This window comes from Etheostoma spectabile, unplaced genomic scaffold, assembly GCF_008692095.1.
Source record: "Etheostoma spectabile isolate EspeVRDwgs_2016 unplaced genomic scaffold, UIUC_Espe_1.0 scaffold00004243, whole genome shotgun sequence".
Lineage (NCBI taxonomy): Eukaryota > Metazoa > Chordata > Actinopteri > Perciformes > Percidae > Etheostoma > Etheostoma spectabile.
Window position 1 is genome coordinate 76,829 of NW_022603125.1, and position 15,641 is coordinate 92,469.

At 41.7% G+C, this 15,641-nt stretch overlaps 1 protein-coding gene across 1 annotated transcript; it reads right to left on the reverse strand.

Annotated features, from left to right (window-relative positions):
• Positions 1–752: 752 nt before the first annotated feature.
• stx6 (syntaxin 6) lies at positions 753–15,496 on the reverse strand. Its single transcript, XM_032507744.1, has 8 exons — positions 15,283–15,496; positions 13,889–14,058; positions 13,685–13,779; positions 12,804–12,863; positions 11,795–11,923; positions 9,353–9,459; positions 5,978–6,072; positions 753–2,936 (listed from the first exon to the last, which is right to left on the reverse strand). The coding sequence occupies exons 1-8, from the start codon at positions 15,315–15,317 to the stop codon at positions 2,860–2,862; spliced, it is 768 nt and encodes a 255-aa protein (XP_032363635.1). The 5' UTR covers positions 15,318–15,496; the 3' UTR covers positions 753–2,859.
• Positions 15,497–15,641: the final 145 nt, after the last annotated feature.

Consider the following 15,641-nt stretch of genomic DNA (forward strand, 5'->3'; position numbering starts at 1 on the left):
ATTTCCCAACTGCGGATTAATAAACAAATTAAAATTAAATTAATCTAAATGTCTTTTAACACTCAAATTCACTGGAGGAACCCAAACCGAACTTTAAAGTATTTCAGTATAACATCTAGAATGAAAATAAAGATTCAACCCCTTCCTTATTCATCAGCAGCATATGAACAGCTATTATTATTATATTTATTATTTATATACTTCTGATAAATGATAAAAAGTTTTTACTTTCTGAATCAGTTTATTGAAATACATTTCAACTTCACGTCACTCAGAGGCTGAAGTCCACAGAAATAAAATAATGTTTCATACATAGATCGAGGATTAGGGTTAGCCGAACCATAATAACCATAATAACCATAATAACCATAACAACCATAACAACCATAATAACAGTTTAACTTCACACAAAAGGCCTTCAACAGTATTTCAGTGATCTGTTCTGCTGCTCGGATTCATGATGAGTCAGCAACCTTTACAGTGTTTATTATTAACATAATTACCATTATTAGTCTTAGTATTATTAATATTTCAGGGTTCCGTGTTGTTCTGAAAGGAAACACGGAACATTTCTGTAATTTCAGTTTCAGTTGAACCAGAAAAGCTTTCTCTATCATTAGTGAAAATCTGCTGAATAACAAAATATTATGTTAAAAGTTAAAAATGCATAAAATACTGACTTATGTTGTGAAATTACTGGATGAATTTATTAACAGTTAAACTTTTATAAATTCTGTTTTAATGACTTTTACTTCTGAACTGCTTTTATTTTGTTAACAGGAACAGGAAACAGACATGAGAGTTCACCACCACGCGAAATGAAAATCTGATGGTTTGGGCTGATTGGCTGCTTCGACTGTCACATGACTTCAAAAATTCCTATAAACAGTTACTTCGCTCGCTAACCTTAAGGACTGCACTTCACAATAAAAGCCTTCCAGAGAAACAAGCTTTTATTGTGAAGCTGCAGCAGGAAATGAGCCGTTTAACAAAGTTCACTATTAATAACACTGCAGAATTAAAGGAAACAAAACATACGTAGTAAATAAACCGTTCAAGGATACAGCAATAAACATAAAACATGAGAAAAAGATTCAGTCAGTGAAACAAAAAACACAAAAACTGTAAACAAAAACAGGAAGTTTAGTGTTGTTACATTATTTTCATAAACTCCAGACCAGAGATATACTGGTGTTAAACTGGGATTAAACCATTAACCTGGAGAAACACTGTAGTTAAGCTTAGAGTTAAACCGAGTTAAACCGAGTTAAACCGAGTTAAATGGGGAAAAGATGAAGTCACAATTGCACTAAACTTGAAATTAAACCAGATTTAAAGTTACACTCAAGGTAATAGAGATAGTGGAGATGAACTGGAGATGAACTGGAGATGAATTGGAGATGAACTGGAGATGAACTGGAGATGAACTGGAGATGAACTGGAGATTAATTAGAGATGAACTGGAGATTAATTAGAGATGAACTGGAGATGAACTGGAGATTGATTAGAGATGAACTGGAGATTAATTAGAGATGAACTGGAGATAAACTGGAGATTAATTAGAGATGAACTGGAGATTAATTAGAGATGAACTGGAGATGAACTGGAGATTAATTAGAGATGAACTGGAGATGAATTAGAGATGAACTGGAGATGAATTAGAGATGAACTGGAGATTAATTAGAGATGAACTGGAGATTAATTAGAGATGAACTGGAGATTAATTAGAGATGAACTGGAGATGAACTGGAGATTAATTAGAGATGAACTGGAGATTGATTAGAGATGAACTGGAGATGAACTGGAGATTAATTAGAGATGAACTGGAGATAAACTGGAGATTGATTAGAGATGAACTGGAGATGAACTGGAGATTAATTAGAGATGAACTGGAGATTAATTAGAGATGAACTGGAGATGAACTGGAGATTGATTAGAGATGAACTGGAGATTAATTAGAGATGAACTGGAGATAAACTGGAGATTGATTAGAGATGAACTGGAGATTAATTAGAGATGAACTGGAGATTAATTAGAGATGAACTGGAGATGAACTGGAGATGAACTGGAGATGAATTAGAGATGAACTGGAGATGAATTAGAGATGAACTGGAGATTAATTAGAGATGAACTGGAGATTAATTAGAGATGAACTGGAGATGAACTGGAGATTAATTAGAGATGAACTGGAGATTAATTAGAGATGAACTGGAGATGAACTGGAGATTAATTAGAGATGAACTGGAGATGAACTGGAGATTAATTAGAGATGAACTGGAGATGAATTGGAGATTAATTAGAGATTAATTAGAGATGAACTGGAGATTAATTATAGATGAACTGGAGATGAATTGGAGATTAATTAGAGATTAATTAGAGATGAACTGGACTGTAAATGGTCATTTTTATGTTTTCAGCCCTTTAAATAAAACAAACATAAAATATCAAAATGTTTCACCTGTTTGACCTACAAACATTTAAAGAACCAAAAAAAAAGTGCCTTTCAGTCTCTAGAGTCCAGTAGAGTCCTGCAGATTCCAGTAGCGTCCAGTGGAGTCCTGCAGAGTACAGTAGAGTCCTGCAGAGTCTGTTAGAGTCCGGTAGAGTCCCGCAGAGTCCAGTAGAGTCCGATAGAGTTCTGCAGAATCTGGTAGAGTCCAGTAGAGTCCAGTAAAGTCCTGCGGAGTCTGTTAGAGTCCAGTAGAGCCCAGCAGAGTCAAGCAGAGTTCAGTAGAGTCCAGTAGAATGCAGTAGAGTCCAGTAAAGTCCAGCAGAGTCCAGTAGAGTCTGATATAGTCCAGGATATTCCATGAGACACAGGTTTAAGGTGTAAGACGAGTTCTCTGCAGACTGGAGGCATCAGAGGATGAAGAAGAGGAGGAGGACTACGAAGAGGATTGCGAGCAACACGCCGATAGCGCACCACTGACGACGATCTGTTGAGACACACTGTTACATATCATCAAATCATTCGTCATTAAATAACTCATAATGTCTGTATCTATTACTGTCTGTAACTAACTATTACTGTCTGTACCTATTACTGTCTGTACCTATTACTGTCTGTACCTATTACTGTCTGTACCTATTACTGTCTGTACCTATTACTGTCTGTATCTATTACTGTCTGTATCTATTACTGTCTGTATCTATTACTGTCTGTAACTAACTATTACTGTCTGTACCTATTACTGTCTGTACCTATTACTGTCTGTATCTATTACTGTCTGTATCTAGTACTGTCTGTAACTAACTATTACTGTCTGTAACTAACTATTACTGTCTGTACCTATTACTGTCTGTATCTATTACTGTCTGTACCTAACTATTACTGTCTGTACCTATTACTGTCTGTACCTATTACTGTCTGTACCTATTACTGTCTGTATCTATTACTGTCTGTACCTATTACTGTCTGTATCTATTACTGTCTGTACCTATTACTGTCTGTATCTATTACTGTCTGTATCTATTACTGTCTGTAACTAACTATTACTGTCTGTACCTATTACTGTCTGTATCTATTACTGTCTGTAACTAACTATTACTGTCTGTAACTATTACTGTCTGTAACTAACTATTACTGTCTGTACCTATTACTGTCTGTATCTATTACTGTCTGTATCTATTACTGTCTGTAACTAACTATTACTGTCTGTATCTATTACTGTCTGTATCTATTACTGTCTGTACCTATTACTGTCTGTATCTATTACTGTCTGTATCTATTACTGTCTGTACCTATTACTGTCTGTACCTATAACTGTCTGTACCTATTACTGTCTGTACCTATTACTGTCTGTAACTAACTATTACTGTCTGTACCTATTACTGTCTGTACCTATAACTGTCTGTACCTATTACTGTCTGTACCTATTACTGTCTGTAACTAACTATTACTGTCTGTACCTTTTACTGTCTGTATCTATTACTGTCTGTAACTAACTTTTACTGTCTGTATCTATTACTGTCTGTACCTATTACTGTCTGTAACTAACTATTACTGTCTGTAACTAACTATTACTGTCTGTACCTATTACTGTCTGTACCTATTACTGTCTGTATCTATTACTGTCTGTAACTAACTATTACTGTCTGTATCTATTACTGTCTGTATCTATTACTGTCTGTACCTATTACTGTCTGTAACTAACTATTACTGTCTGTATCTATTACTGTCTGTATCTATTACTGTCTGTAACTAACTATTACTGTCTGTATCTATTACTGTCTGTATCTATTACTGTCTGTAACTAACTATTACTGTCTGTAACTAACTATTACTGTCTGTACCTATTACTGTCTGTATCTATTACTGTCTGTACCTATTACTGTCTGTAACTAACTATTACTGTCTGTATCTATTACTGTCTGTATCTATTACTGTCTGTACCTATTACTGTCTGTAACTAACTATTACTGTCTGTATCTATTACTGTCTGTATCTATTACTGTCTGTAACTAACTATTACTGTCTGTACCTATTACTGTCTGTACCTATTACTGTCTGTACCTATTACTGTCTGTATCTATTACTGTCTGTATCTATTACTGTCTGTACCTATTACTGTCTGTACCTATTACTGTCTGTAACTAACTATTACTGTCTGTAACTAACTATTACTGTCTGTAACTAACTATTACTGTCTGTACCTATTACTGTCTGTACCTATTACTGTCTGTATCTATAACTGTCTGTAACTAACTATTACTGTCTGTAACTAACTATTACTGTCTGTAACTAACTATTACTGTCTGTACCTATTACTGTCTGTAATTAACTACAGTCCGAGGCTGTAGTCCCAGTTCCAGTAATTCAACCATTTAGTGCTACAGTGGTGAGGACACCTGGAGGAAAAGTGTGAGACAGTGACAGAAGGCGCTGATGACCCGATGAACTGCAGGTTTGTGGTATTCCCTGGACCCAGAACTCTCTCTGGGGGGTATTCCCTGGACCCAGAACTCTCTCTGGGGGGTATTCCCTGGACCCAGAACTGCTACTGGCATTTAAATCATGGCTGCAGCTGTCGCCACCCTGCTATGTCCTGCTACATCGGGCTATGCCTTGTTACACCCTGCTATGCCTTGCGACACCCTGCTATGTCCTATTACACCCTGCTATGTCCTGCTACGCCCTGCTATGTCCTATTACACCCTGCTATGTCCTATTACACCCTGCTATGTCCTGCTACACCCTGCTATGTCCTATTACACCCTGCTATGTCCTGCTACGCCCTGCTACCCCATGCTATGTCCTTCTACACCCTGCTATGCCTTGCTACACCCTGCTATGCCTTGTTACACCCTGCTATGCCTTGCGACACCCTGCTATGTCCTATTACACCCTGCTATGTCCTTCTACGCCCTGCTATGTCCTGCTACGCCCTGCTACACCATGCTATGTCCTTCTACACCCTGCTATGCCTTGCTACACCCTGCTATGCCTTGCTACACCCTGCTATCTCCTGCTACGTCCTGCTACGCCCTGCTACGCATTTTTGCCGTGACATGACACAAACATATTTAAGACCTATCCAATTTCTGAATTTGAGACAATTTAATAAATTTCAAGGCCTTATTTTTAGGAAAAGTGACTTTTTAAGGACCCACAGCCACCCGGTACACCCTGCTGCACCCTGCTATGTCCTGCAACTCCCAGTAATGGCCTGCTATGCCATGAACTACTACAACTACTAATTTTAGTCACTGTTCCATTTTCTTTATTGTGACTGTGTTTGTCGCTGTTCATCACCCCCCCAACCGGCACCGTCCGCCCACCAACAGCCTGGGTCTGACGCAGGTTTCTCCCTAGTAGGACTTTTCCTCACCTCTGTCACACTAAATGCTCTTGGGGGAATTACTAGAATTGTTGGGTACTCTAATTGTTGGGTGTAAATAAAGTTGAATAAAATTGAATTTCTTTCACTACTGCAGTGGGGTGTGTGTGTGTGTGTGTGTGTGTTGCTGGACAGTTTACCGCTGGTCATGTGAGACACTTTGGCCAGTTTCTTCATGACGGTGTCCATCTTAGACTGAGTGTTGTCCACCTCTTGAGTGAAGTCATCCAACATCCTGCAGGGAAAACACAAAGATACGTAACACACCTGGACAGGAATCAACCAGGAATCACCCAGGAATCAACCAGGAATCACCTGGGAATCAACCAGGAATCACCCGTGAATCAACCAGGAATCACCTGGGAATCAACCAGGAATCACCCAGGAATCAACCAGGAATCACCCGTGAATTAACCAGGAATCACCTGGGAATCAACCAGGGAATCAAACAGGAATCACCCGGGAATCAACCAGGAATCACCTGGGAATCAACCAGGAATCACCTGGGAATAAACCAGGGAATCAAACAGGAATCACCCGGGAATCAACCAGAAATAACCCGGGTATCAACCAGGAATCACCTGGGAATCAACCAGGAATCACCTGGGAATCAACCAGGGAATCAAACAGGAATCATCGGGAATCAACCAGAAATAACCCGGGTATCATCCAGGAATCACCTGGGAATCAAACAGGAATCACCTGGGAATCAAACAGGAATCACCCGGGAATCACCCGGGAATCACCCAGGAATCAACCAGGAATCACCCGGGAATCAACCAGGAATCACCTGGGAATCAACCAGGAATCACCTGGGAATCACCCGGGAATCAACCAGGAATCACCCGGGAATCAACCAGGAATAACCTGGGAATCAACCAGGAATCACCCGGGAATCAACCAGGAATAACCTGGGAATCAACCAGGAATCACCCGGGAATCAACCAGGAATCACCCGGGAATCAACCAGGAATCACCTGGGAATCAACCAGGAATCACCTGGGAATCACCCGGGAATCAACCAGGAATCACCCGGGAATCAACCAGGAATAACCTGGGAATCAACCAGGAATCACCCGGGAATCAACCAGGAATCACCTGGGAATCAACCAGGAATCAACCAGGAATCACCCGGGAATCACCTGGGAATCAACCAGGAATCACCTGGGAATAAACCAGGGAATCAAACAGGAATCACCTGGGAATCAACCAGGAATAACCCGGGAATCAACCCGGGAATCAACCAGGAATCACCCTGGAATCAACCAGGAATCACCTGGGAATCAACCGGGAATCACCTGGGAATCACCCGGGAATCAACCAGGAATAACCCGGGAATCAACCGGGAATCAACCAGGAATCACCCGGGAATCAACCAGGAATCAACCGGGTATCAACCGGGTATCAACCGGGTATCAACCGGGAATCACCCAGGAATCACCCAGGAATCACCCGGGAATCACCCGGGAATCAACCGGGAATCAACTGGAAGTCAATGTATATTCTTACACTGCCTGTTCATATACATTACTGATATATATGTTGATGTATACAGTATATTTTATATATATTCTTACACTGCCTGTTCATACACATTACTGATATATATGTTGATGTATACAGTATATTTTATATATATTCTTACACTGCCTGTTCATATACATTACTGATATATATGTTGATGTATACAGTATATTTTATATATATTCTTACACTGCCTGTTCATATACATTACTGATATATATGTTGATGTATACAGTATATTTTATATATATTCTTACACTGCCTGTTCATATACATTACTGATATATATGTTGATGTATACAGTATATTTTATATATATTCTTACACTGCCTGTTCATATACATTAATAAGTTACCATAGTTATGCGGATGACACACAAATTTACATAACCTTATCGCCAAGGGACTATAGTCCAGTACAAAACCTGACTAAGTGCATCGAACAAATTAACGGCTGGATGTGCCAGAACTTTCTGAAATTAAATGAAGGAAAAACTGAGGTAGTTGTTTTTGGAAAAAAAGAGGAACGATTAAAAGTCTGCGCTCAGCTTCAAACAACAACGTTAAAAACAACAATGTTAAAAACAACAGACAAAGCCAGAAATCTGGGTGTAGTCATGGACTCAGACCTGAACTTTAACAGCCACATTAAGACAATTACAAAGTCAGCCTACTATCACCTTAAGAATATATCAAGGGTTAGAGGACTTATGTGTCAACAGGACTTGGAAAAACTGGTCCATGCTTTCATCTTCAGTAGACTGGACTACTGTAACGGGGTCTTTACAGGTCTCCCTAAAAAATCAATCAGACAGCTGCAGCTGATTCAGAACGCTGCTGCTCGGGTCCTCACTAAGACCAGGAGACTGGATCACATCCCTCCAGTCCTCACTAAGACCAAGAGACTGGATCACATTACTCCAGTCCTCACTAAGACCAAGAGACTGGATCACATCACTCCAGTTCTCACTTAGACCAAGAGACTGGATCACATCACTCCAGTCCTCACTAAGACCAGGAGACTGGATCACATCACTCCAGTTCTGAAGTCTTTACACTGGCTTCCTGTGTCTCAAAGAATTGATTTCAAAGTACTCTTGCTAGTTTATAAATCCCTTCACGGTTTAGGTCCAAAATACATTTCTGATCTGCTACTACACTATGACCCCCCCAGACCTCTCAGGTCATCTGGGACAGGTCTACTTTCTGTCCCCAGAGTCAGAACTAAACAGGGTGAAGCAGCTTTCAGTTTCTATGCTCCTCATATCTGGAACAAACTCCCAGAAACCTGCAGATCCGCTGCTACTCTGTTCTTTAAATCAAGGCTGAAGACCTTTCTTTTTGATGCTGCCTTTCTTTAAATTAATGCTCATTTCTTTAAATTTCTTATGCTGCACTGTAACTTTTATTCTTGTGTGTTATGTGTCCTAATGTTTCTATTTTGTTTTTAACTGTCTATTCATGTGTCTTATTGATTTTTAATGCTTATGACTTTTAACTGTTTGTACTTGTGTTTTATCTGTTTAACTGATTTTGTGTAAAGCACTTTGAATCGCCCTGTTGCTGAAATGTGCTCTACAGATAAAGCTGCCTTGCCTTACATTACTGATATATATGTTGATGTATACAGTATATTTTATATATATTCTTACACTGCCTGTTCATATACATTACTGATATATATATTGATGTATACAGTATATTTTATATATATTCTTACACTGCCTGTTCATATACATTACTGATATATATGTTGATGTATACAGTATATTTTATATATATTCTTACACTGCCTGTTCATATACATTACTGATATATATGTTGATGTATACAGTATATTTTATATATATTCTTACACTGCCTGTTCATATACATTACTGATATATATGTTGATGTATACAGTATATTTTATATATATTCTTACACTGCCTGTTCATATACATTACTGATATATATGTTGATGTATACAGTATATTTTATATATATTCTTACACTGCCTGTTCATCCAGCTCCATGCCGATCCTCTCAGACATGTTCTTCAGGACTCCGATTGTTCCCGACACGAGTTCCAGCTGTTCATCCTGCTGCTCTGCAATCAGCTGGTAAAACACACACACACACCCACACACAGACAGAGACAGAGAGAGACACACACACATAGACAGAGAGAGAGAAAGACACACACATAAAGACACACACACACACACACACACACAGAGACACACACACACGCACACACACACACACACACATACAGACAGAGAGAGAGAGAGACACACACATAAAGACACACACACACACACACACACACACACACACATACAGACAGAGAGAGAGAGAGAGAGAGAGAGAGAGAGACACACAGACACACACCCACACAGACAGACAGACAGACAGACACACCCACAGAGAGGCGCACACACACACAGACACACACAAACACATTATAGGCTTCCTTTGAATTGTCGCTAATGTTACTATAATTGCCATTAAACAAACTGCTATCAGTGTCTCTGTACGTCTGCATCAGTGTCTCTGTACGTCTGCATCAGTGTCTCTGTACGTCTGCATCAGTGTCTCTGTACGTCTGCATCAGTGTCTCTGTACATCTGCATCAGTGTCTCTGTACGTCTGCATCAGTGTCTCTGTACGTCTGCATCAGTGTCTCTGTACGTCTGCATCAGTGTCTCTGTACGTCTGCATCAGTGTCTCTGTACGTCTGCATCAGTGTCTCTGTACATCTGCATCAGTGTCTCTGTACATCTGCATCAGTGTCTCTGTACGTCTGCATCAGTGTCTCTGTACGTCTGCATCAGTGTCTCTGTACGTCTGTATCAGTGTCTCTGTACGTCTGCATCAGTGTCTCTGTACATCTGCATCAGTGTCTCTGTACATCTGCATCAGTGTCTCTGTACGTCTGGATCAGTGTCTCTGTACGTCTGCATCAGTGTCTACATCTGCATCAGTGTCTCTGTACGTCTGCATCAGTGTCTCTGTACGTCTGCATCAGTGTCTCTGTACGTCTGCATCGTGTCTCTGTACGTCTGCATCAGTGTCTCTGTACGTCTGCATCAGTGTCTCTGTACGTCTGCATCAGTGTCTCTGTACATCTGCATCAGTGTCTCTGTACATCTGCATCAGTGTCTCTGTACGTCTGGATCAGTGTCTCTGTACGTCTGCATCAGTGTCTACATCTGCATCAGTGTCTCTGTACGTCTGCATCAGTGTCTCTGTACGTCTGCATCAGTGTCTCTGTACGTCTGCATCAGTGTCTCTGTACGTCTGCATCAGTGTCTCTGTACGTCTGCATCAGTGTCTCTGTACGTCTGCATCAGTGTCTCTGTACGTCTGCATCAGTGTCTCTGTACGTCTGCATCAGTGTCTCTGTACATCTGCATCAGTGTCTCTGTACATCTGCATCAGTGTCTCTGTACGTCTGCATCAGTGTCTCTGTACGTCTGCATCAGTGTCTCTGTACATCTGCATCAGTGTCTCTGTACGTCTGCATCAGTGTCTCTGTACGTCTGCATCAGTGTCTCTGTACGTCTGCATCAGTGTCTCTGTACGTCTGCATCAGTGTCTCTGTACGTCTGCATCAGTGTCTCTGTACGTCTGCATCAGTGTCTCTGTACGTCTGCATCAGTGTCTCTGTACGTCTGCATCAGTGTCTCTGTACGTCTGCATCAGTGTCTCTGTACGTCTGCATCAGTGTCTCTGTACGTCTGCATCAGTGTCTCTGTACGTCTGCATCAGTGTCTCTGTACGTCTGCATCAGTGTCTCTGTACGTCTGGATCAGTGTCTCTGTACGTCTGCATCAGTGTCTACATCTGCATCAGTGTCTCTGTACGTCTGCATCAGTGTCTCTGTACGTCTGCATCAGTGTCTCTGTACGTCTGCATCAGTGTCTCTGTACGTCTGCATCAGTGTCTCTGTACGTCTGCATCAGTGTCTCTGTACGTCTGCATCAGTGTCTCTGTACGTCTGCATCAGTGTCTCTGTACGTCTGGATCAGTGTCTCTGTACGTCTGCATCAGTGTCTACATCTGCATCAGTGTCTCTGTACGTCTGCATCAGTGTCTCTGTACGTCTGCATCAGTGTCTCTGTACGTCTGCATCAGTGTCTCTGTACGTCTGCATCAGTGTCTCTGTACGTCTGCATCAGTGTCTCTGTACGTCTGCATCAGTGTCTCTGTACGTCTGCATCAGTGTCTCTGTACGTCTGCATTAGTGTCTCTGTACGTCTGCATCAGTGTCTCTGAATATCTGCATCAGTGTCTCTGTACATCTGCATCAGTGACTCTGAATATCTGTGTCTCTGAATATCTGTGTCTCTGTAAGTCTGTGTCCTTTCCGGCAGTGGCTGAGTTTGGTTCTGTCCAAGAATTGTGTCTCTATGTGTCCTGTGTCCTGTTTGGACCACCAGTGCTGTGTACCTGCTGCTGGACCTGCTGCTCCTCTATGAACTGAGAGTTGGCGCTCTGCAGCTGGCGGTCCAGTCGGCTGTATTTATCAGGACCGGCCTGCCAGCTCGGACCCTGAGCTCCGCGGGCGCCCAGCAGAGCCTGGACAACACACAGACACACACAGACAGAGAGGCACACACACAAACACACACACACGCAGAGAGACCCACACACACACACCCACTGCAGTTAGCACGTAGCCACTTTAGTTAGAAGTTGACACTAACAGAATACAGCAGCAAATAAAGGCTTTTAAACCAAATACTACGTAGAGAACATGTTTCAGGAGTAATGTGGCCCCAACGGGCTATTGCTGTTAGCATGTAGCTACCTGGGACGACGCTAACACAGCAATGGCTAAAAACCAACTATTAGCATGTAGCTACCTGGGACGACGCTAACACAGCAATGGCTAAAAATAGCTGTTAGCACGTAGCTACCTGGGACAACGCTACCACAGCAATGGCTAAAAAACAACTATTAGCATGTAGCTACCTGGGACGACGCTAACACAGCAATGGCTAAAAAACAACTATTAGCATGTAGCTACCTGGGACGACGCTAACACAGCAATGGCTAAAAAAACAACTATTAGCATGTAGCTACCTGCGACGACGCTAACACAGCAATGGGTAAAAAACAGCTGTTAGCATGTAGCTACCTGGGACGACGCTAACACAGCAATGGCTAAAAGACAACTATTAGCATGTAGCTACCTGGGACAATGCTAACACATCAATGGCTAAAAGACAAATATTAGCATGTAGCTATCTGGGACGATGCTAACACATCAATGGCTAAAAAACAACAACCTGGAGCAGATGACCAATCATAGAAGGCCAGCATAACAGTTGAAAACTGAACGTTTCAGCTCATTATTTAAAGTTTTAACATGTATTTCCAACATTATAACATTGTAAATAACACAGACAAGCTTAAGATGTGACCTTTAATTAGAGATGAGATCAGGTTCAGGTACCTGTTTGTTATTTCTGTCAACCGAAGCAGCCGTTGGACTCGACATCTGCTCTTTCATTTCCTTCAAGAGAGACAGAGACAGTCAGTGGCCAATGAGATTGCTTAAAACCAAACCGGCCAATAGCAGATCAATAGCAGCAAAGTTGTTTAATGTTGACTGAAGTCACTGTGGATGTCTGCAGAAGACGGTGCGTTCAGGAGACAGGTACCTTCATGGTGCGTTTAGGAGAAGCCTTGACGGTGCGTTTAGGGGAAGCGTACCTTCACGGTGCGTTTAGGAGAAGCCTTGACGGTGCGTTCAGGAGACAGGTACCTTCATGGTGCGTTTAGGAGAAGCCTTGACGGTGCGTTTAGGGGAAGCGTACCTTCACGGTGCGTTTAGGAGAAGCCTTGACGGTGCGTTTAGGGGAAGCGTACCTTCACGGTGCGTTTAGGAGAAGCCTTGACGGTGCGTTTAGGGGAAGCGTACCTTGACGGAGCGTTTAGGTGAAGCGTAATGTACCTTGATGTTGAATTTAAGGGATGTTAGGGGAAATGTACCTTGATGTTGAATTTAAGGGAAGTTAGGGGACATGTACCTTGATGTTGAATTTAAGGGATGTTAGGGGACATGTACCTTGATGTTGAATTTAAGGGAAGTTAGGGGACATGTACCTTGATGTTGAATTTAAGGGATGTTAGGGGACATGTACCTTGATGTTGAATTTAAGGGATGTTAGGGGACATGTACCTTGATGTTGAATTTAAGGGAAGTTAGGGGACATGTACCTTGATGTTGAATTTAAGGGATGTTAGGGGACATGTACCTTGATGTTGAATTTAAGGGAAGTTAGGGGACATGTACCTTGATGTTGAATTTAAGGGAAGTTAGGGGACATGTACCTTGACGGTGTGTCTGGTGCTTGTGATGAAAGCTTTCCTCTTCGACAGCTCGGCTGCGTCCAGGTTGAACTTCTTCGGGTTGGACTCAACGATGCGTTCACTGGCAGTTAAGGAACACGTTTATCTTTAAAGGCTCAGAATAAAACACACGTGGCTGTGTAAATGCTAATATAATGCTAATATGAAGTTTAACGGTGAGGATATTGATGGTCTCGTCGAGGTCCTCCAGGTCCCACTCGATGGACCGTAAACTGTTCCTCAGCTCATTGGTCGTCCAGTCCATTTCCTCCTTGGAGGCTCCTCCCCCTTCCTGCAGCAGCTCGCTCCATCGCTGGTGGAGGCTCTGCGCCGCATTTACTGCCTTCTGCACCTCGCTGCAAAACACAACCAGATATATATATGTATATTTATCCAGATACTAACCAGAGATACTGATAACTAATATATGATAACATCTGCAGTCTTCCTGATAAACCGTCAATAATCCAACTGTAAACTCATTTCAATATTTTTTTCTGTACACTTACATTTATTGTTTGTTTATATTCATAAACCATCCATGCACATGCTATATATTCTCTGCAGCCAAGTCAGCCTATTCTTTCTAATGTTGGTATATATTTGTTTCCGTATTTATTGTTTATTTCACATGCATGGTTAACGTGTTTATGCGCCAATCAAAGAGGGAAATTCCCGGTAGCACAGCGGTTAGCTAGCTGCTCATCTGCTGCTAATATAAAGTTTTATATAAAGTTAAACTGGCTTCTGTCTCTGGGGTGAAATCACTTAGCCTTTGGCTAACAGGTCCCGCAGGCTAACAAAAGCCGTTAGTATTAGCTCTGTTATCACGGTGAGAAGAGTTAGCATGCTGTTAGCATTAGTTCTGTTATCACGGTGAGAAGAGTTAGCCTGCTGTTAGCATTAGCTCTATTATCACGGTGAGAAGAGTTAGCATGCTGTTAGCATTAGCTCTGTTATGACGGTGAGAAGAGTTAGCATGCTGTTAGCATTAGCTCTGTTATGACGGTGAGAAGAGTTAGCATGCTGTTAGCATTAGCTCTATTATCACGGTGAGAAGAGTTAGCATGCTGTTAGCATTAGCTCTGTTATGACGGTGAGAAGAGTTAGCATGCTGTTAGCATTAGTTCTGTTATCACGGTGAGAAGAGTTAGCATGCTGTTAGCATTAGCTCTGTTATGACGGTGAGAAGAGTTAGCATGCTGTTAGCATTAGTTCTGTTATCACGGTGAGAAGAGTTAGCATGCTGTTAGCATTAGCTCTGTTATGACGGTGAGAAGAGTTAGCATGCTGTTAGCATTAGTTCTGTTATCACGGTGAGAAGAGTTAGCATGCTGTTAGCATTAGCTCTGTTATCACGGTGAGAAGAGTTAGCCTGCTGTCAGCATTAGCTCTGTTATCACGGTGAGAAGAGTTAGCATGCTGTTAGCATTAGCTCTGTTATCACGGTGAGAAGAGTTAGCCTGCTGTCAGCATTAGCTCTGTTATCACGGTGAGAAGAGTTAGCCTGCTGTCAGCATTAGCTCTGTTATCACCGTGAGGACAGTTAGACTGCTGTTATCATTAGCATGTTAGCTGACCCTTTAACGACGAAGAACGGGTCCTCCATCGACATGTTGCTGTTCCCAGTTCAATCGGAGCTGAGCTCCATCTCTCAGACTTCCAGCTGTCCGAACTAACCGAACTTTAACGTCCGTTTCTCCGCTTTAACTCAGTCTGTCTACATCTGAAACACAGCAGCCAGACTCCGCTTTGTTTACATGCAGCGGCGGAAGTGACGTCACATGTGCTCAGAACGGGTCATCACATGGATGTGGGTCATCGTAACAAAACCGAGAAATTACAGTAAACAACAACAGACTTACAAATCATTAGTGTGTGGTGTGTGTGTTTGTGTCTGTGTGTGTGTGTGTGTGAGAGAGAGTGTGTGGGTCTGTAT

Excerpts from the sequence above, each read along its gene's own strand:
- stx6 (XM_032507744.1), bottom strand. The coding sequence starts at position 15,317 with ATGTCGATGGAGGACCCGTTCTTCGTCGTTAAAGG. Across the intron at positions 13,780-13,888 it reads GGACCTCGACGAGACCATCA|GCATCGTTGAGTCCAACCCG; the intron begins ATATCCTCACCG and ends CTGCCAGTGAAC. Across the intron at positions 2,937-5,977 it reads AGTGTCTCACATGACCAGCG|ATCGTCGTCAGTGGTGCGCT; the intron begins GTAAACTGTCCA and ends GTGTCTCAACAG.